Source organism: Budorcas taxicolor, chromosome 11 (assembly GCF_023091745.1).
Source record: "Budorcas taxicolor isolate Tak-1 chromosome 11, Takin1.1, whole genome shotgun sequence".
In the NCBI taxonomy this organism is placed as follows: Eukaryota; Metazoa; Chordata; class Mammalia; order Artiodactyla; family Bovidae; genus Budorcas; species Budorcas taxicolor.
The window spans coordinates 164,492,375-164,514,402 of record NC_068920.1 but is presented as its reverse complement, the minus strand read 5'-3'; the positions used below and the strand labels follow the sequence as shown (position 1 = coordinate 164,514,402).

General features: G+C 60.9%; 1 protein-coding gene across 2 annotated transcripts in view; it reads right to left on the bottom strand.

Moving 5' to 3' along the window:
• Positions 1-22,028, bottom strand: part of COL5A1 (collagen type V alpha 1 chain) — a 142,077-nt gene that overhangs the window by 20,455 nt on the left and 99,594 nt on the right. For both annotated transcript variants that reach the window (XM_052648745.1, XM_052648746.1), the window contains exons 34-54: positions 21,931-21,984; positions 20,930-20,974; positions 20,343-20,396; positions 19,337-19,390; positions 16,456-16,509; positions 15,806-15,913; positions 14,103-14,192; positions 13,957-14,010; positions 12,613-12,720; positions 10,577-10,684; positions 9,569-9,622; positions 8,334-8,387; positions 8,130-8,237; positions 5,470-5,523; positions 5,266-5,373; positions 3,959-4,012; positions 2,688-2,795; positions 1,910-1,963; positions 1,574-1,627; positions 799-852; positions 184-237 (exon numbers count right to left, since the gene is read on the bottom strand). In XM_052648745.1, the coding sequence (XP_052504705.1) occupies positions 184-237; positions 799-852; positions 1,574-1,627; positions 1,910-1,963; positions 2,688-2,795; positions 3,959-4,012; positions 5,266-5,373; positions 5,470-5,523; positions 8,130-8,237; positions 8,334-8,387; positions 9,569-9,622; positions 10,577-10,684; positions 12,613-12,720; positions 13,957-14,010; positions 14,103-14,192; positions 15,806-15,913; positions 16,456-16,509; positions 19,337-19,390; positions 20,343-20,396; positions 20,930-20,974; positions 21,931-21,984 (1,485 nt within the window). The remainder of the gene's footprint in view (positions 1-183; positions 238-798; positions 853-1,573; positions 1,628-1,909; positions 1,964-2,687; positions 2,796-3,958; positions 4,013-5,265; positions 5,374-5,469; positions 5,524-8,129; positions 8,238-8,333; positions 8,388-9,568; positions 9,623-10,576; positions 10,685-12,612; positions 12,721-13,956; positions 14,011-14,102; positions 14,193-15,805; positions 15,914-16,455; positions 16,510-19,336; positions 19,391-20,342; positions 20,397-20,929; positions 20,975-21,930; positions 21,985-22,028) is intronic.

Genomic DNA, 22,028 nt, shown 5'->3' with positions numbered 1-22,028 from the left:
GCAGAAGACGGGCTCTCCCGCCCAGGTCTGCATGGAGCCGGCCCCTCGGAACCCCACCAGCCCCTCTGTGTGTTCAGCGTCCAGTCCTCTCCACCCCCTGACCTCAAGCGGCCACCATGCCCTCGGCACGCCCTGGGAGGCCTACACACGGCCACAGCCACGGCCAGGCTGGAAAGCACCCACCTTGGCTCCTTTCTCCCCTTGCCTGCCTTCGGGGCCTGCGGGGCCGGGCGGACCCTGGAGGGAGCAAGAGGGCAAGGCGTGACGAGTGGGCTCCCAAAAGCCGAGAGGGCAGCTGAGCACGGTGGGACACAGGCCTGGCGGGGCGTGGGGCTGCTCCCAGGCCTTCAGAACAAGGCCCGGGGCCTCTGGTCCCAGAAAGGGCCAGCGGGCTGGGCTGAGGGGTGGGCACTCCGGCGGCCTGCCCTCCCACACACTCAGAGTGGCCGCGGTCACTGCGCCCCAGCAACGGATGGTTCCGTTTGCTGGGTGATTCAATTTGCTTGCTCTGACTTTTCCAAAGGTCTGACCACAGGGAAAAGGGCTTTTTCAGCTTCGTGGGTGTGTTTATTCTCCCATGACAGCCATCACTGAAGGTCTGCGCAGTCAGCTCATCCTAAAAGGAGCGCCGCGTCGACCCGGCAGCTCTGAGATCGGATGCTGTGGCAGCTCACCGAGCAGGAAGCGAGCTTCAAAGAGAAGCCCGTCCCCCTCCCTGGGGCTGCCCAGGGCCCCAGGGTCCGTGCAGCGCAGGGGAGGGGCAGGCTTCATGCAGGGGCACCCGGCAGCATCACGTACCCTTTTTCCTGGAGGCCCAGATGGGCCTGGCTCACCCGTAGGGCCTGGTGATCCCTGGGGTGGGAGAAAGCAGAGCGTTTAAGAGTCGAGGATGTTAGCTAAGACCCGGCGGGGCTGGGCGGATCTGAGGCTAGGAACACACGGAGCTTTCAGTCCGTCCTCGGCCAGCCCCGAAATTGCCCATCTCGTCTTCTGCAGAATCAGCCCTGAGTGGGGCTGGTCCCGGACTGCCCTGCCCTGCCCTCGGGCGGCAGCAGTGTGGGGGCCCACCCCGCCTGCAGCTCTGCTGCATCTGGGGAAGGTTCCCAGCAAGCTGGCTGGCACCCCTTCTGCACAGGTGGACCCTGGGTCACCGGCCAGGAAGTGGTAGAAGGGCAGACATCTCTTCGGGGCCCTAAGCCGGTGTCCCTAAGCCGGCTCCAAACAATGTTTCGGAAACCTGACGAGATGAGAGGCACGTCCAGTGTGAGCTCAGCTCCAGAGGCTCACGTGGGAAGAGCCTTTTGAGGAGCACATCCAACCCCACCCGGCAGAAACAGGGATCCTGATGATGCTGGGTGGACTCCTGGGGGGGTGTCGTGGACACCGGCTTCGCGTGTAGAGCCACCGTCGGGCCTGGGGGTGCATTTCCCCTTCTGGGAGGAGGGCCCCCAGCTCGCAAGGGTCCTGGGTCACTACTCTAAGGCAACTGGGTGAAATGAACATAGCAAGTTGCAAGGCCTGACACCTCCCTGAGAAGCTGCGTCGGGGCCCCAGAGGTCCCGGGTGGACTCACCGTTTGCCCGGGTTCACCGTCGTCTCCTTTGTCGCCAGGAGGACCGTCTTGACCCTGTGGGACCAAAAGCAGGTTCCTTCTGTGCCCTGGGCACACCCAAGTTCAGGCACCAGGACCCAATGGTCCCCAGTCCCGACCCCAAAACCCAGCTCCACCCAGGGGTGACCACCCAGGGTGCTCGGAGGGGAAACGCCTTTCCTCGCGTGCTTGTCAGAACAGGGTTGAGCACCATGCCCCGAGCAGAGGCAGAATAGAAGAAACTGGAAGGGAAAAGACGAGCCTGGAGGCAGATCACGGGCCGTGGGGACCCCCAGCTCTGCACCCTCGGGCACCTACCGCGGGGCCAGGTTCTCCGGGGGGACCGGGATCTCCGGGAAAACCGACGGGGCCCTGAAACGGAGCAAGAGAAGCGTCAGCCACCCTCCCAGAGCGCGCCAGACTCCCAGGGCTGCGTCCACACGGCTGGCCCACGCCTCCCGCCAGCCTGGCACCTCGGGGCCCCCCAGAGCAGGGGGCTCCCCACCAGAGCATCATTCCCTGTACAGCGGGCCAGGCAGGGCCGCTGCTCGCCTTCCGGAGGCCTCGGAGGGCAGCCTCCTGCTCACATGTCTGCTTCTGGGGCCGTGGCTGACCCTGATCCTGGACCCTGAACTCTAGGGCTCGATGCTCTGCAGACCCTCCTGACGCAAAGCGAGGCAGACCTCGGTGGAGCGGAGCGGGGCGGGGCGGGGTGGGGCGGGGCGGAGGGCGGGGCGGGGCGGGGCGGAGGGCGGGGGCGGGGCGGGGCGGAGGGCGGGGGCGGGGCGGGGGCGGGGCGGGGCGGGGCGGAGGGCGGGGGCGGGGCGGGGCGGGGCGGGGGGCGGGGCGGGGCGGGGCGGAGGGCGGGGGCCGGGCGGGGCGCGTGCACAGAGCCCGTTCTGTCCAGGAAGCTGCCCAGTCCACGCACGTGGCCTCAGAGCTGTGCCCCATCCCAGCCCGTCTCTTCTCCCTTCTCCACTGTTCCAGTTCAGGATCCGGGGGTCACCCCAGACCCAAGGGGTCAGGCAGTTTCTGCGCCCCCCAGGCCCGGGAGTGAGAGGACGCTGCTGAGAGCCCAGCATCCCCTGGTACTCACGGGGCTGCCTTTGGGACCGTCGTCTCCGGGAGGGCCCTTGGGCCCCGGGGGTCCGGCGGCACCGGAGGGGCCTGACTCGCCCTTCTCCCCCCTTTCGCCTTTGGGTCCCTGTGGGGAGAGGTGGAGAGCGTGTTCCCAGAGCCAGCCTGCAGCCCGCCCCGCTCTGGCACCATGTGGAGCAGAAGCACCCTGACCAAGGCCAGGCCACAGGCCCCTGGTGGGTCAGCTGCCTCCAGAGCCCCCGCCCCCGGCAAGTCCCCACGAGTCCGGCCCCACGGGCACCGTGAGGGGTTTCGGGACCCCACTGGTGTCCCGGGGCCTCTGAGGCTAAGGCTCGGCTTCTAGGTGACTAGGGCAGGGCTGCCTCCTGATGAGACAGCAGGCAGCGTGGACCCCGGGGGCTACAGGGACCCAGGCCGCCCCCTGCACCGGGGCCCTCAGGTGGAGGGAGCCCAGCACACTTCCACCCACCAGCCACTCCCTGGGCCAGAGAGCAGCCCCCATGGGCCTGGAGAGACCATGCATCTGACCTGCGAAAGAATGTCCCAGGTCTGGGCTCACAGGTGACAACAGCGGGCCCCGTGCTTGTGGGCCCATGACAGAGCCGGAGCACCATGGACGGAGGGGCGGCTCACACCCGACTGTCCCGGGCGTTCACCACTAACATCAGCGCGCACACACGCACACTCACACACACACAGGCACTCTCACACACAGGCACGCACACACACACACACATATGCACACACACACACAGGCACTCACACACATATGCACGTTCACACACATGCACGTTCACACACATGCACACACACATGCACACACAGAGGCACTCACACACGTACACATGCATGCTCACACATGCACACACACGCACGCTCACACACAGGCACTCACGCACACATGTACACATGCATGCTCACACACAGACATGCACTCACACACATGCACACATGCATGCTCTCACACATGCACACATGCATGCTCTCACACACATGCTCATACACATACGTGCACACACACACTCTCACACATGCACACACACACATGTACACATGCACACTCACACACATGCACACAGGCACTCTCTCACAAACACAGACCCTCACTCTCCACCACGCTCCCTCTTTTTTCCAGCAGTCTCGTGGTGGAGGCACAGAGGGAGACACGACTTCCATTTCACGGATGGGAAAACTGAGGTACAGCGGGACCCTCCCACCCGGCAGCCGTCCACGCCACGCCCCACCCCTCCCCAGAGCCCACTCACTCACCGGGGGGCCCCCTTCGCCGGGAAGGCCAGGCTCTCCCGCTTCGCCAGGCTCACCCTAAGGAGGAAACGCGACGTGGTCACAGCAGTGATGGGAGCAGAGGTCCACGCCAGGCGCCCATCAGGTCATCCCCGACGTGGGCTGGGGTGGGGCGCAGGGACGGGGCTGAGACAGCGGTCGCTGTCCTCCTGGGGGCTCCCAGGACTGGAGGGGACACAGGTGAGGAGTCCAGGGACACTGTGGTGACAGTGAGGCGCGCGCCAGTGTGTGACACGCGTGGAGGGGCGTGGGCTGTCAGGGATGGCTCCCCCCAGAAAGGGATGCTCCCAGGCGTTCCGGAGGACGACCGGGAGAGGCCGGGTGCGGGGGGACAGCGGGCGGAGGCGGACGGAGAAAAGCCCGGTGCCCTGGGTCTGCTGGCTAAGGAGCAGAGCTGGTGGGGGGTGTTGCGGGTGGGGGGGGCACACCGTGGCGGCTGGGGGGAGGACGCGGCCCCCCCAGCAGAGACTGCCCGCCGTCACGGGTGGGCTCAGCAGGCGTGCTCCCCTGTGACCCTCCTATTATAAAAAGGGAGCAGCGATGGGACACTGGTTTCAACTGAATGGCCAGACTTCAGCAGAAAGTTCTGGAAGGTGTGCAGGGAATGCGTCCACCTCCTTCCTTTTATCCCGAGAAGCTGGGATCAGTGCTCTGAGATAGTGCGAACTCCTGGGCCTAGGTGGAGTCAGACTCTGGTGCCGTCTTGCCCACCACACGCGTGTGCACGTACATACACCCAATGGGCTCAGGCGTCATCTCCAGGGCCCGCCACACGCACACACCCACGTGTAAAGCATGTACACATGTGTGCACGCACATACCCACAGTGTGCTCAGGCGTCATCTCCAGGGCCTGCCACACGCACACGTGTAAGCTATGTACATGTGTATGCACGCACATACACCCAAAGTGTTCAGACACCTCCAGGGCCCAGGCCCCAGCATGAACCAGATCAGATGACGAGGACCCAGGGCTGTGAGATGGCAGGACTTGAGGGAAACGGGAGCAGCTACACACGTCAAGGACAGACGACCACGGCTGTCGGAGCCGACCTCGGAGCGGGGGCGGCGGCCTTTGCTGGGGGTCACATTGTGTGAAGTCCGGCCCAGGCTGCCCTGGGTGGGGGGCGGGGCTCCCAGGCCCACCGCCCGCTCTTCCAGGTTTCAAGATGCGTGTGGCAGAACAGTCCAGTAGTGCATCTGTGTGTCTCTACACACACGCTCACACGCATGCACGCTCACATGCCAGGACAGTCACAGGCCATGCGTCACCTTCTCTCCCACGGCTCCGGGGTTGCCTATTCCACCGGGGGGTCCTTGTGGCCCGTCTGCACCTGGAGCTCCGGAGGGTCCTCGGGGGCCGGGGGGACCTGGCGGGCCCTGGAGAAGGGGAGCCGTTGAGCCCAGAGCAAAGGCAGGCCTCCCCCCAAATGCCAGCTCTGCCACAGCCCGCACCCCACGAGCGGCCCCACTCACCATCTGACCCACGTCACCCGTCTCGCCCTTCTCTCCAGGAGGTCCCGGCAGACCCTGAGAACAGGAGGTCGTCAGACACTCGGCCGGTGGGCACGGCTCCAGCGCCCACCCAACCTCCGCTGCCTCCCAGCTGAGCGCCCCAAAAGCCTCGGGGATGCGCATCTCAGCTACGCATGAGGACGGCTCCGAGATCCCGTCTCAGAACTAGCCCGAGGAGAGAGTCAGAGAAGTGGGCAAGGATTTATGGACACGGTGCTTATTGCGAGTGTCCCATAAGACAATAAAGCCTAATGAGCCACCAGCAGGGAGCTGCCGGAATCAATTATGTCACCACCATATGCTGGGACACAAGGCAGTGACTAAGAGTCATGTTTTTGAAAATAAATAAGAGGTGACATGTTCAAAGAATATTTAATGGCATCTGACGTGACTTGTACTGTAACCAGAAGCCGAAAGCCTGGTCCGAACGCTCTATGCATACAATATGACTCAGATATTGTGAAAACCAAATAGAAGGATGCACGTGCTTGTGTGTGTCTGTGTGTGTGTGTTGTGCACGGGTGTTTCGAAGGTGTTTGCCCATGCACTCAGAAGCCAGTCTGGTTCCGTTTTCTGATAATCTATCAGTAGTTTCATATCTATCTTCACGACCCGGATAATCATGTTGGTGTGATCACTCACCTAGAGCCAGACATCCTGGAGTGTGAAGTCAAGTGGGCCTTAGGAAGCATCACTACAAACAAAGCTAGTGGAGGTGATGGAATTCCAGTGGAGCTATTTCAAATCCTAAAAGATGATGCTGTGAAAGTGCTGCACTCAATATGTCAGCAAATTTGGAAAACTCAGCAGTGGCCACAGGACTGGAAAAGGTCAGTTTTCATTCCAATCCCTAAGAAAGGCAATGCCAAAGAATGCTCAAACTACCACACAATTGCACTCATCTCACACGCTAGTAAAGTAATGCTCAAAATTCTCCAAGCAAAGCTTCAGCAATACGTGAACCGTGAACTTCCTGATGTTCAAGCTGCTTTTAGAAAAGGCAGAGGAACCAGAGATCAAATTGCCAACATCTGCTGGATCATGGAAAAAGCAAGAGAGTTCCAGAAAAACATCTATTTCTTCTTTATTGACTATGCCAAAGCCTTTGACTGTGTGGATCACAATAAACTGTGGAAAATTCTGAGAGAGATGGGAATACCAGACCACCTGACCTGCCTCTTGAGAAATCTGTATGCAGGTCAGGAAGCAACAGTTAGAACTGGACATGGAACAACAGACTGGTTGCAAATAGGAAAAGGAGTATGTCAAGGCTGTATATTGTCACCCTGCTTATTTAACTTCTATGCAGAGTACATCAGGAGAAACGCTGGACTGGAAGAAGCACAAGCTGGAATCAAGATTGCCGGGAGAAATATCAATAACCTCAGATATGCAGATGACACCACCCTTATGGCAGACAGTGAAGAGGAACTAAAAAGCCTCTTGATGAAAGTGAAAGAGGAGAGCGAAAAAGTTGGCTTAAAGCTCAACATTCAGAAAACGAAGATCATGGCATCCGGTCCCATCACTTCATGGGAAGTAGATGGGGAAACAGTGGAAACAGTGTCAGACTATTTTTGGGGGCTCCAAAACCACTGCAGATGGTGACTGCAGCCATGAAATTAAAAGACGCTTACTCCTTGGAAGAAAAGTTATGACCAACCTAGATAGCATATTCAAAAGCAGAGACATTACTTTGCCGACTAAGGTCCGTCTAGTCAAGGCTATGGTTTTTCCTGTGGTCATGTATGGCTGTGAGAGGTGGACTGTGAAGAAGGCTGAGCACCGAAGAATTGATGCTTTTGAACTGTGGTGTTGGAGAAGACTCTTGAGAGTCCCTTGGACTGCAAGGAGACCCAACCAGTCCATTCTGAGGGAGATCAACCCTGGGATTTCTTTGGAGGGAATGATGCTAAAGCTGAAACTCCAGTACTTTGGCCACCTGATACGAAGAGTTGACTCATTGGAAAAGACTGATGCTGGGAGGGATTGGGGGCAGGAAGAGAAGGGGACGACAGAGGATGAGATGGCTGGATGGCATCACTGACTCAATAGATTTGAGTCTGAGTGAACTCCGGGAGTTGGTGATGGACAGGGAGGCCTGGCATGCTGCGATTCATGGGGTCGCAAAGAGTCGGACACGACTGAGCGCCTGGACTGATCAGTAGTTTCCAACGTCTTCTACAATGAGCAGGAAAACAAATGCCACGGGGGACGAGAAGCGAAGCTGGGAATGTCTGGATTTCTGCGAATCCAAAGCGCTTCAGGTGTGTGGAGGAGGCCCTGCGGCTCTCCTTAGTAGCCCCATTTTTAAAAATTTTTATTAGACTACAGTTGCTTTGCAACGGCACGTTGGGGCCAACCGTACACAAAGTGAGTCAGCTCTGTGGACACACAGCCCCTCGTGCTTTGACTTACTTCCCCTTTAGGTCATACAGAGCTTCGAGCAGGGTTCTGAGTCACGCACTAGGCTCTTGTTAGTTGCCTGTCTTACACACGGCGTGGATGGGGTATATACGTCAAGGAGGGAGGGACAGGAGGGGAGGGCAGGGCTGTGAGGGCCGGGGGGCACAGCACAGATGTGGGGAATCAACCCAGCTATGTGCCAGCTCCGCTGTTACCTGCAGCCCCACAGGGCCCGGGGGCCCGGGGAAGCCTCTCGGACCTTCGTCGCCTTTCTGCCCAAAGAGGCCCTGCTGGCCCCGAGGTCCTGGCTCGCCATCGGCTCCCTGCGGGGAGACGGATGAGCGTGCTGAGGACCAGAAGTGGACCACAGCAGCCCAAAGGATCGGCGTCTCCGAGGGCCGTTAACTGCGGATACTCACGGAGGGGCCTGGCTGTCCGATGGGGCCTTGAGGTCCTGTAGGCCCTGGTGGACCCTGTGGGGAAGAGACAGAGGTGGTGGCTCCTGAGTCGCTGCTGAGGCCACTTGGTGTGGGGGCTGGCGGCCCAGCTCACCCGGGCCCCACCCGTGCGGGCCCCACCCCGGCCAGGCTGCGGCTCTGGAATGCAAGAGGCCCGGGGTCCAGCCTTGAGCGTGTGCAGTCGGGGGTGGCCAGAGGGCCCTGTGCACCACCTCAGCCCCATCACACACCCGTGACACGGGCCGTGGAGACCCCGTTCAGACCTGAGGTCAGGGGGCTCCCGCACGGCTGAGCGAGGGCCTGACTCCGAAGGCCACACCTGGCGCTCACTGCCGCCCCCAGGGCACCCCCAAGCACGTTCCACTGTCAGCCCCGGGAGCACGGGGGAGAGGCCGCAGTGTGCAGGGAGCCTGACCCGCCCCGGGCTGGCGCTGGAGGCATACGGGGCCCTGCCCGCCCGGGACACACACGCCGGCGAAGAAGCCTGCACTGCAGGCCTCCTTCCGCGGCCCCGGGAGCAGCTGCAGCCCCACGACAGCACTCGTAGTTCTCAGCAGAATTTTGTTTCAGGGAAAATTAAGAGGCATTTGGTCAGGATGCTGCCGCTACTGGAATGTCCCGCAGCCCTCAGCGCTGAGGGGCGGTGACTACGTCCGTGGGACCCAAATCCTCAAGGACAAACCTGCTCCGTTTGCTTAACTTCACAAAACCTGCGAGGGCTTTCTGCTCATCGGGTAATAAGGGATTCACTCACAGACGTGCGTCACTTACACGTCTAACACACACCTGTGCATGCCCACACACATGTGCACAGGCACACACACGATTTCACCGGGGGGGGGGGGGTGCGGAAAGCCCATCACCCGGCTCCCATCGGTCACGGGTGTGAGTGCTGGCATCTCCTTGTTGGTGCTGAGTCGCTCAGTCGTGCCTGACTCTGTGACCACACGGACTGTTGCCCACCAGGCTCCTCCGCCCATGGGATTCTCCAGGCAAGATGACGGGAGTGGGTGCCTGTCCCCTCCTCCAGGGGGTCTTCCCGACCCAGGGATCAAACCTGTGGCTCCTGCTGCACATCCTGCATCGCAGGCGATGCTTTACCACTGAGCCGCCAGGGAAGGCCGGTTACCTTGTAAGCGTGGCTGCACCGAGCCGAGCGCGTGGCCCTGAGCCGTGGCTGTGCCGGGGCCCCTCACCTGCTCGCCTTTGTCTCCCTTGCTCCCCTTCTGTCCTGGCTCTCCAATCTCTCCCTGCGGGAAAACGGGAAAGACCCGTCAGACGGCCCAGTGGCCGCTTGCACGTTCTCTGCTCCCCGCGATTAATTTTTCTTAGAGAGTGAGAACCATGTCCTCCCCAGGGGGACCTCTAACTTTCCTAAGATGAAACATTTCCATATATTAATTTGATTTCCTCTTTAATGAGAGAGCTGGAAGAGATAAGACCTTGATTTTACGCTTTGCAGGATTGTAGTAGATTTGAGAGTGTGGCAAAAAATCGTGATGGAAATATTTACTTCGTCAAATCGGATGACAGGACAGTGTAATAAAGACGACTCAATTACTATGCCTCCGGAACTATTAAAACCCCTCAGTGTTTCTGCTGTGCCAGGCCGTCTCCCACCCCGAGAGGCCGGGAATCAACACTGCAGAGGTGATAAAGTCGGAAATGTCACCGGAGGGGTCTCACAAATGGGAAGCTAAACCAGAGAGCTGAATTCCTCTGATTTCATTAAACGGAAGATACAACGCTGCAGTGACAGCATCAGATTATAAAGCATATTCCTAACGAAAGGGGGCCTTGATGGTTCAAGTGGAGACATTTAAAAATAGAAACTGAGTAAAACCTCATTAAACTCGGCTCCACAGGTTTGGAATCTGGAATGATTTAGAGTACTTGTCCTTGCTCTGGCTGCTACAGCAGGTGTCTTTGATGACATCAAAACTACACAAGAAGGAAGCACTGTCTGAGTCCCCTCAAATGTGTCAGAGATCTCATTCGTTACCGCTATTTGGGAGCTATTCCAAAATCATCCACTAACGCCAAAAACACCGGCTGGACAGCACGGGGTCCCTGTCACCAGAGCCCCTACAGTGCCTGCGTCCCTTGGTTTGAAAGGACCCCCGTCCAGTCCCGACCTGCAGGCGTGGGCCAGGCTGGGCCAAGCAGGGCTCTGAGACAGGGCGGGGGCTTCTCCAAATTCTTACCTTGTCTCCGTCTTCTCCAGGGGGGCCCACAGGGCCAGCGGGACCGGGGAGCCCCACGGGGCCCTGGAGACCATCTCGGCCAGCTGGGCCTTGTGGCCCCTTCTCGCCCTAGAGAGGAGAGGGGACGACTGTTCAAAGGCAGCTCCATCGCGGGAGCATCCTGCCAGCAGCTCGTCCTCCGGCCAAAGGCCACAGGCACACAGACGCACGCATGTGCATGCGCGCGCACACACACACACGCGCACGCACACAGCACATGCGAGTGCACACACACATAAACATACACACACATGCACACACAGGTACACATATGTGCACGCGCACACACATGCACCCACACACACATGCACACACACACGTGCGTGCACGCGCACACACACACCCACCCATCTTCTTTTCCTCACAGTTTTAGTTCACTTTCCTAATCGCCCCTTGGTTATCCCAAACGATCCTTACTGAGTTCTTGCTCTATTTTGCCAGCCATGTGCTACCCCGTGAGCAGCCGGTACCTTCTCACCCAAACCAGGATCCCCGTCTCCCGACAGAGCCAGGAATGGAAGCAGGAGGGGAGGCGGACGGGAAAGTGAGTGGCCTCACAGTCGCTGGCGGGCCTCGCCGTGCCCGCCCTCCTCCTGCACCCCCTTCCCTGTCCTGCCACACATTCACGCCCTGCTCCTCGACTGAGAGCCCTCGGAAAGGCTCTTCCTCAGTTAAGCCAGAACATGCCCAGGCAGCCCGTGGCCCGGGTGGAATCTTCCTGCCGACACGACACCTGACCTTTCTTGGCCTTTTCTCCTCATGGCTGTGCTGGGACCGTGACAAGCTTTTCTCGGACCGTGCCACCCTGGGAGGTTTCTGCTCAAGCTCCGACTCTTGAAACAGCGAGCCCAGGCCGTGTCTACCCGGCTCGTGTGCTGTGTGGACCCCACCCGCACTGAGCATGCAGAGGAGGGGGGCTCAGGCAGAGCCCAGGGGGATCTGGGTCCTGCAGGCCTTGGGGGATGGACTGGATGCCTCAGAACTGCCGATGGCCCGCTGGACAGGTCGGCCATGCGCCACGTGCCCAGCGTGGTTCCCGTGTGGACTTCTCGCCGGGAAGGCAGCCAGGGCCCTCTTTCTACCCCTGAGCTGTGGGAAACCCATGAGGAAACCACCCTCTCTAACAGAAATCAATCCTCAATGTCTTGACTCGATGGGACGTCATCCAGGCAGCCCTTCCCCCTGGAACTCAGACTTCTGTGGCATTCGCCATTCGGAGAGGAGCTCTGAGCTGGACTCTGTCTCCATGGTGAGTGAGTGTGAGGGCAGGTGGGCGTTTAAACAATCATGACGCACCCATCAAATGTGGCTGGGGTGACGGTTCATCTGGGCACGAAGGGGCGTTTAGGGAGACACTGGGGGAGAGAGGCTGGCAGTCAGCTTCCCAGGGCACGTCTGACCAGATACGAAGGGTCTCTAACCCCCTTCATGGAAGGTGAGACTCCACACCAGCCCCCACCTGAGCTCTCACAAAGCCTCCGGCGGGGACAGCCACGCCAGGGCGCATCAGGTGTGGAGCGGCGGCTGCCGGGCGTCTGGGAAGAGGCTGCTTATCTTCCCACCAGGCGGCCTGTCCCTTTTCTTTTCCACACCTGCCCCCAGGCCAACACAGCAAGCGCCATCCCAAATATCCACCTTTCCGCCACGCTCACCCAGGCCGGGGTGGGGGCCCCATCCTCCTGGGGCCCCCAGAGCCTGGACCGGGCCCAAGGCTACATTTGGACAGAGTCTCCAACCGCCCCCACCCCCGGCCCTGGACTGCATGTCCCAGGTTACAGGTGCACAGGCCTGACCAGTGAGCCTGGCCCGGATACCCCCTGAGCACCCCTCCAGCTCAGACCACTCTGGGGAAGCATCTGGCCGCCCTCGGACCTCAGCCGTGACAGCTGGGCACACATCGCAAACTTCACCACCCACCCCCCTCCCACAGACCCCAGGGAGATGCCCAGGGAGCGCAGCACACAGCAGGGACCCAGCTCCTCCGGGGCAGTACTTACAGGGGCGCCTTTCTCCCCAGCCGGCCCAGGGGGCCCCTGGGGCCCGGGCCTCCCTGGAATTCCAATGGGCCCGGCGGCACCGGCAGGACCTCTCTCCCCTGGAGATCCCTGGGCGAGGCAAGAAAGTGGTTTATTTCAAAGGCTCTCCAACTGCGTGGGTATGACTTCCTGAAGACCCACCCCACCATACCATGCACCCCCTCACTCCCCAGGGCCCGAGTGAGCACAGACTATCGGGTCTAGAGCTTGAGGCTGTTTCTGAGCCCCTCCCATGATTCCAAGTCCCCGCAGAGTGTCTGAGGACACCTCTTCCCTAAGTCCTGGCCCAGAGGGACCTCTTCTGGGACTCTGGCACCTACTGGGCCCTGTGGGCTCTGCCTGCCCCCGGGGTGCTCACTGGCCGCCCGGCTCCTCCACGCTGTCCGCTCTATGGGGGAGGCTCTGGCCCCAGGCCAGGACTGACAGGTGGGCACCTGGACTAATTCTAGGGGTCAGCACTGAGGACCCCGGTTCCCCGGGAGGCATCCTGTTCCCAACCTTTATCAGAAGGAAGAAGACTTTTCACCTCACTTCCACCTGACTTCCCCATCGTCATCTCTCTCAAATGGCCCCTAACTCAGGGGGAAGGGGGTGTTGTTTCACGGTCCCCCTCAACCCCAGCCAGGGGCCAGGGCCGCTCCTGAAGCCCCCACCTGAGCAGATGAGTGGGGGCTGTCGGGTGGGCCCTGTTTTAAGGGGGAAGTGAAGCAGATGTCACTTTCCCGTAAAGAGTCAAACAAGAGCGGGGTCTCTGGGCACAGCCTCACGTGGCCCCTGAGTCCCCCAGACCATAGCCCGGGGTCTCGAAGGTCTGAATCTTTAGGGCTCGTGTAGCTGAATCTCACGGTTGGGAGGGATCCACTTAAAAAAACAGACAGCACAGCTCCGGGGGCTGGGCCTCCTGCCTGTGCTGGGTCACTTCTGCCCTGAGCGGCCTTGGGCGTGTGGACGGCCCGGCTCGAGGCCCTGGAGCTGCGTGTGCCCATGTGGGCTGTGCCAGGCCTGGACCCACGCTGAGCACCTCCACAGGCTCGGGGGGCCCACTCAGGCCTCGTCCACTCCCAGCCCTCCAAGTTCCCTCACACAGCACGGCCCCTCCCCGGGCCTTCCTCACTGGCTGGCAGCTCAGGCACGCTGGCCACACTCATCCCGAGCCCACCTCTTCCTCCACAGCCTTCCCAGGACCCCCGGGGGACCGCCAGAGCCGGTGTGTGTGCTCCCCAGCCCTCGGGACACCTGCCCTCCTGCAGAGCAGGCCTGGAGGGAGAGGGTGGGAGAGGCTTTGTGGTGGGCCAGTACACTCACCGCGGGGCCTGGCGGGCCGGGGGGGCCTTCACTACCTTTCAGTCCAAGTGCCCCCTGCAAAACAACAAGGTGTGAGAGGGGGCCGCGGGGAGAAGCCTCCCCATGGGGGGACATCCAACCCATCCCCCCGCAGACCCCTCACTCACCACTGGACCAGGAAGTCCTCGGTCTCCAGGGAAGCCTCGCAGCCCGGGGGGACCGTCTTTCCCAGGAAGGCCGGCGGGGCCTGGGTCTCCCTGGAATCAGGGCCACAGGTCAGCTTCGGGCGATACCCGTGGCCCCGGTGGATGGGGAGTGGGTGGGGCCTGGTCTTCTAGATCCACTGGGGAACTGGGCTGGAGGGGGGCTTCCCAGGGCTCACAGCTTTAAAAGGAACCTCTGGGTCTTGACTTGCTTCACTGGTTGATGGGTCTGGGTGCTGGAGCTCACGCCTGGGAGCCTGTGTGGCCTGCTGGCCCCGCGTGTGGTGTGGGAACCGACTCTGTCTGGGACTCCAATCATGATCCGTGGAGTCCTGCTCCCCGCCACATCCTTCAGGGCCACGGCGGCCCGAGCAGGGGCTGAGGGCCCTCACGCCTGTCCTTCCCGTGAACCTGGGGATCCTCGTAAAACTGGTTCAGGTGAAGAACTCCGTGGCCAAAGCACTGGAAGCTTTGCCTGAAATGGACTCGCCGCTCAAGATATTCGTCTCGAGCCTGAACCACGTTTTCTCTGTCTGACCATGTACCTTCCCTGGAATTCACTAAGGACGTCTTCTAGGACTTTCTCTGGGGTCCCACATGGGAGAGTAGGGGCGTCCTTTCCAAACTCAGGCAGCTTTCTTTATGGCTGAATGGCTGTCTCTACGTTATACACACACACACATGCATATGTTTGTACTCCATCATGTATGCCTGCATACGTACACATGCGTGTGTGTGACCTTCTCACCCTTTGATTACTCTTCAAGTTTACTTTCCTGTATGTGGTCACGCAAAGGGCTGGAGAACTTATCTCTCCCGAGTCCCTCACTGAAAAGCTGAAAGAAGAGGGCCGTTCGTTTTTATGCAAAAACAGGAAGTTAGGACCAGCAGCTTGGGGAGCCCAGTCTGCGGATGGGTTTTTTTATTATTTACTCTTTGACTGATGCTTCCGAACTGTGGTGCTGGAGAGGACTCTTGAGAGTCTCTCGGACCGCAAGGAGATCAAACGAGTCAATCCTAAAGGAAATCAACCCTGAATATTCATTGGGAGGATGATGCTGAAGCTAAAACTCCAATTCTTTGGCCTGATGCAAAGAACCGACTCATTGGAAAAGACCCTGATGCTGGTAAAGATTGAAGGCACAAGGAGAAGGGGGTGGCAGAGGATGAGATGGTTAGATAGCATCACCAATTCAATGGACATGAGTCTGAGAAAGTTTCGAGAGGTAGTGGAGGACAGGGAAGCCTGGCGTGCTGCAGTCCCTGGAGTTGTGAGTCATCGGACACGACTTAGCGACGGAACGACAACTTTCATGCCTTAACGTGGAGAGTTTTTTAAAGGGTCACTTTCCACTAACTTCAGCTTAGACACATGAAGCGTCAGAGTTATGCCCGTTTCTGGGAATGGGTGGGCGGCCACTCCGGGTGCCCTGGGGAAGAGGTGGTCCGCAGCCCCCATCATCCCTGTGCGGGCAGCTGGTCAGCTCAGGCCCTCCCTCAAAGTGAGCGGAGAGGAGCTGAGGCCCTGGTCTGAGTGGGTGCACCGGCATGAAGAGCAGCTGCTTGAGAATCACCCATTCATCAGAGAAAAGCAACAGAAGGACAAAGATCAAGGGCCGAAACCGTCCCCAGGAAAGTCCGCCGGGACAGAGGTCCCAGCCACTCACCTTCGTCCCTTCTTTCCCGGCCAGGCCCGGGAGCCCCTGTTCACCGGGGGGGCCCGGGGGCCCAGGGTGGCCACGCTCGCCCATGGGACCAGTTTCCCCAGTGGGACCCTGTGGGGAAAAAGCGTGTCAGCCAGCAAACATGTTCCAGGGACATGCAAGAAAGTAACCTTCTCTGCCTCAGTCTAAGGACAGCCTCATCGCAGAGGCGAAGGGCCACTGTGAGCCCACCAGACCATCACCTTCCTTTGAAGGTCTCCTTCTGGTAAAAACCCAGAAAGAGCAAAGCACACTGGGGGTGCTGTTCACCAGCCACTGCCTGGGCCCCACTGTGGTCCTGCGTGTCGTCTCTGATGAAGCCCGCAGGGCCTGCATTTCCTGGCCCTCGGGGGAAGCCCCGTGCCGGGAAGGGTGGGGGCGCACCCTCGTTTCCTGGGTCAGTATCTTATTCACCGCCACGTCAGGCGATCGCGTCACTCGATCACTCCCCATCTCTGCACCTGCGCCTCTGAACCCGCGTTCTAGGCCTTATGACGCCCTGGCTGCACCCGCACCCGGAGGATGCAGGGATCTTCTGCCCTGAGCGTGACGGTGTCTCCCGAGTGGGCGGGGACCCGGGATGCCCAGGGATGCCAGCGGGGGCTGCGTCTCACCTGAGGGCCGACCACACCCGGAGGGCCTGGAGGGCCGGTCTTGCCTTGGAAACCCTGCGAAGAGAGAGTCAGCCTGCTGAGACGGCTGAAGCGGCGGACAGAAGGTCACCCCCAGCCCTCACCCCACCCCCAAACAGTGGATGTCCGGGACCTCATTTAAAAGGGCCATTTCTCTTGTTCCGCTTTGCATAAATTTAGGAAGGTCAGGAAACCAGGCAGGTTTGTTTCACTGGCTGCTTCCATCACCCCGCCCTGCACTGAGAAATATACTCGATAACTGTTCATCTTCCTCACATCACTAAGCGTCCGCTTTCTGAGCAGACTCAGTGACCCAGCCACTGGAAACTGGACTCAGGAGCCACCTCTGGGCTGCAGCTCATTAGTGACTTTGCGGGGACTGTCCTGCTGGTGTCGCCAAGGCCCACGGGGCCGGAAGGCGGTTTTATACGGCACTGATTGAAATCCGGACGCTGCGGGGACCTGCCATTTCTACAGTGCGGCAGCTGGGAGGTATTCTTAGCTCAACTCAACAGGAATCGCTTGTTTCTGCTCCGCTCGCTGGCACAGACCCGGCCGCCTGTCTGCTCTGCACACGCTCTCCCCCAGAGGCGAAGCTGACGGCAGAGCCCCGCAGGTTTCATTTCCGGCACATCCACGGAGCTCGGCACGTGCGGACAAGATGCCATCTGCAGGCGCCACGTGACGCCGGGGGAGACGTGCAGATGCTGCGCCCGGGAGGCTTTCAGTGGAAACTCTACAGCGTCCGGAGAGGGAAGCGGCTCGTTTAAGGCTGCAGCGAGAGCCGCGGGGCCAGCTGCCCATGGGGCTGACGGGCAAGGACCTCTGGCCCAGCGCACGGCAGCCGGTGAGCGTGCAGCCGAGGGACGCGTGATGCTCAGCCGCCGGAACGTGCAGGCCCAGAGCAGAGGCAGCTTCACGGCAGAGTCTGGGAGGGCTCCCTCTTTAGGCCCAGCCGAGCCGCATCCACCGGACTGACACGGCCGTAGCCGAGGCGGCGTCCCTGCAGGCGACCTTTGTGTGCCCAGTCGTGTCCAATTCTTGGTGACCCCATGGACTGTAGCCCACCAGTCTCCTCTGTCCATGGAATTTTCCAGAAAGAGTACTGGAGTGGGTAGCCATCTCCTACTCCGGGGGATCTTCCCGACCCAGAGATCCAACCTGCATCTCTCGTGCCTCCTGCCTCGGCAGGCGTATTCTTTACCACCGAGCCAGCTGTGAAGCCCCCATACTACACTCGATCTTAGCCGCAAGGCCAGCAGCCTTTACAGGGTCAGAACAAGGCATGCTGGACAGATCGAAGGCATCGCCCCTGCTCCGGGGGCTGGGCAGCTGTGCCCACGCGGAGGCAAGGAGGGCCTGCCGCGTGGTCCGCTGGGGGGACGCCCACGCCGGCTGAGGCTGGGGTCCGTCTCCAGCCCCTTGTAACGAGCGGGCTCCGGGCTTGCGTTTAGGAGGCGCCACGACCTCTTGTGTCTCCAGCTCTCTAACGAAAGCACAGGTCATCACCCTGAGGAGGACCTCTCTGCAGGGCGTCTGGACTGACCCCAGAGGACGCGCCACCCCAGGCGGGCGCAGATGGGGGTGCCCCTGAGTCTCTGGGGGCAGCCAGGCATGGTGGAGGGGGAGGAAGAACCTGCCCTACTTTGCCAGCAAAACAAGCGGCCTAATCACTCGGCCAGCCTCTTCCCAGAACGAGGCAGAGGTGAAAGCTCACACCGTGAGATGAGAAACCTTCCGTCTGGTCTGCTCAGGAAAGCATTAGAGAAAAACCTGCAAAGCTGAGGGTGTTTTAATTTTTCTCCAGAAACAAAAGAGCAACGTAAACTCTTTATCGGCCACTGAGCACCAGGACGGCAAATGTAGGGGACTCTTCATCACCACGCGCCAAAAAGGGATGTTTTTAAGCGGCACCAAGAACATGTTAAGTGTGCTGTTAAGGATCACACTTCTCGAGGGGATGGCTCCTCCTGGGAGAGTCCCTCAGAGATCTCTGATCACACGGACGCCGGACGCAGACACAAGGGGGCCTTCCCGTGGGCCAGCCTCCACCACTACGGCGGCCAGGAGGTCACCAGGTGCTGCGAACCCTAGCTGTCCAGGGCGGGGAGCCCCAAGGTCACAGGTGTGCCCATGCCCTTCCCAGGGACAGGCCTGGGGGGGACACGCATGAAGCTCGGTCGAATCCCCCGTGGCTCCCGGGACCAGGAAGTGACCCCAGTGCTTTTTCTAGAACTAAGAAACGTGGGCGCCCATTGAGTCCAGCTGTTGAAGATTGTCACGAGCACAGCTACAGGTCAGGGCAAGGCCAAGCTGAGCCTGTGACAGCAGAGACGCTGACCCTGAGCACAGCCAAGGGCCCAAGCTCCAACCCGCGGCCGCCTGTCCCCCTTCCTGAAAAGGGGGCTTGGGGGAAGCCTTCTGGCTCCCTGCCATCCCCCCGAGGCCAGAGGGCCGGGACAGACAGGGCTGGGGGCGGCATAAAGTGGGACAAGCTGGAGACAGAGGGCCTTCCCAAGAGTGTCCAGCTCAGAGGCATGCGTTGTGCGCTTGGCTGCGCTCCGACCCTCCCGGGGGAGGCGGGGGCTGCTCCTCCAGGTCTCACTGGCATCACGATGGTTGCACGTGTGACCCTGGGCCAGGCTGGCCAGGCCGGCTTGAAGCCGACACCTGCCCTCACACACAGAGGCCAAGGGGCTGCTCGGAGGCCGTGGAGCTCCCTCCAGACGGGGCGCATCCCGCGGCCACAGGAGCCGGCCGGCCCCCGGGGGGCTTCCTGAGGCTGAGCCTCAGCGCTGCCCAAGCTGACCAGCAGCAAAGGTCAGGGGCAGCGGCTGCATCCCCCGGCGCTGCCCACACTCACCGTCTCGCCTCGCTGTCCAGGGTGTCCCGGGAGCCCGTCCTTGCCTGGGGGCCCCTGCAGAAAGCAAAGGAGGGAAGCTTCATCTCGTTCCGAGACACACACACCTTCGGGACTTTGTGCCACCCCAGAGGACAAGAGCTACCATTTCATTTCCAAGGTGATAACGGCAAAGTCACACCGACAAGCACTGCCGGGAGCCTGGGTCTGGGCACCGCCCCCTCAAGCCCTTACATCCAGCCTGAGGGCCACTGCTGCCTCCCACGGGGAGAAGCCGAGCAGCCCCCGAGGCCCGGCCGCAGGAGGCACTGGGCCCAGGTCCCTGTGGGGCAGAAGTCGAGCTCCTCCCTAACCCCTGCGCCCACACGCGTCCCGATAGGCAGCAGCTCCCGCGACGAGGGGCTTTTCCTTCTCAGAGGAAACACACTGTTCTCTGCTGCGAGCTGAGCTGTGCCCCTCCCCAACACCACCAGGAAAAACAGGCTGAGGTCCTAACCGCCTGAAGCTGCGACCCTGGCCTCATTTGGGAACAGGGTCTCCGCAGACGGGATCAGGTCAAGGTGAGGTCTGGCTGGGTTAGGCTGGGCCCTCATCCAGGGTAGAGACAGAGAATGTGAGACAGAGGAGGAGGAGAAGGCCAGGCGAAGATGCAGGCGGAGGGGGGCTGAGGGTCCACGAGCCCAGGGGGGCTGGGGGCTGGGAGAGGCCTCCTGGGCAGAAATCGGGCCCCGGCCCCGGGAGTTCGGGAGAGAACACGTTTCTGTGGTTTTAAGGGGCTGGGCTTGCGGCCATTTGTCGTGAGAGCGCTACCACCCTGACCCAGGGCCGACTGGACAGTCATGATGGTCTGATGTCAGAGGGGTCCGTGTGCCCCAAACTGCACCCCCAGCCAGAGCTCCTGGGCTGGCCCCCTCCCCTGAGCCTGCTGCCTGGAGGCCGGAGCCGTGGGGAAGGACCAGCGTCTCCGGGACACCCTGGGCCGGCCCCACAGGGAACATGCGGTACTCACCGGGGGGCCCTTTGGTCCAGGGAACCCCGTGGGTCCTTGTGGTCCGTTGGGTCCCTGGGGACAGACAAGAGCCAGTATGAGGACAGGCATCTCCCCAGCACGTGGGCCCGGCGGCCCCACCATTGGACCTCTGAGCACAGGCACGGCCACCCTGCCCCCCATGACTTTCGAGAAGCTCTCCCAGCCCCCCATGACTTTCAAGCTCTCCCTGACCCCCACGACTTTCGAGAAGCTCTTTGCAGCCCTGCCGTCACCAATGTGAAAAGGAAGTCCCGTCACACAAGAAGGCCCCTTGGGGCAGCATGGGGCCCAGGCCTCGATTTCCTGACATCTCAGCCACCCCCCACCCCAAGCCCCGAGGCCAGGGCCAAGCAGATGGGGTCATCACCTCCAACCAACAGCAAAGACTTTACTCCCGGGGAAGGCCACCCCCGAGCCACCTCTGGATTTTAGGAACCACCCTCCTTCGCCAGAGTCGAAGGCTGGCTGCCCTGCCCACCCAGGAAGCAACGCTGGGGGCCGCTGAGGGAAGGCAGCTCCCCTGCAGATGCTCCTGGGGGTGTTCCTGGACGCGTCCAGGTGCTTACCCGTTCACCAGGAGGGCCAGCCGGGCCATCGCCGCCAGAGTTGCCCTGGGAAGGCAGGAAAGAGCAAGAAAAGCTTAGTATTACTATTCCTGTCATAACTATTTTTGATGAAAAGACCCTGGCCCATGATGTCATCACAGGTGCAGAATCGCCTAGCGCCCCTGTGCCCTCTGGAGTCACCCCGCCTCTGCACGGAGCAGAGCACACTAGCCTTGGGCGATCCTCGCCTCTGCACACACACCCGGCACAGAGCCAGCCTCGCCGGGGCTGAGACACTCCCAGGAGAACGTGCTGCTGCGCTGGGACAAAGGCCAGGCTCCCCCCAGGGGCCAAAGCTCACGAGGAGACGGGACGCAGGCTGCGTCCCAGGGCCCACCCAGGAGCCTGCAGCAGCTGAGCATGCAGTCAGCCTCCGGGGGCGCGACTGGGCCCAGAGCTCATCGCAGAGGGACTCGGGCAGCCCCCAGCCTGCTCTGCCCCTGCCTGGCTCGCCACCCCCACCAGCCGCGGGCCTATCTCCTTAGCAGCAAAGTGCGCTGGAATCACGCCCTGCACAGGGCAGGAGAGGACGGGCCTGCTTCCTGGCCGACGTCTGCTTCTATGCCGATTGGAGGAGTTGGTGTCAAGGCCTCAGGGTGGGAGAAGAGGCCTTAGAGGTGGGCTTGGACTCTCGCAGGGGCAGAAAGAACTTTCTTTAGAGACCCGGCAAGATGTCTCTTCCAAAGCCCTCTCGAAGAAAAGAAACGAGGCCTCCCCATCAGAGCTGGGGGACACTGGTCCAAAGCCTGGATGGGCCTGACCTCCACACTGCGGTGGCCCCAGGTGGCCTCTGTGATTCGACCTCACCTAACTCAACCAGCTCCTTCTTAAATACCCCCAAGAAATCTCCTTTCATTCTTTTATTTTTACAGTGGAGAAGGCCGTGGGGCCCCCTCTGTGGGGGTGGACAGCACCAAGAACTCGGGGTCAGGCTGGGGCCACAGAGGAGACCGCACACGCACCTTGGGGCCAGGCTTCCCGGTGATGCCCCGCGGGCCTCTTTCACCTCGTGGGCCCTGGACAAACAGAAGAGAAGACAGGTGGGCCCCAACCCTGCGTG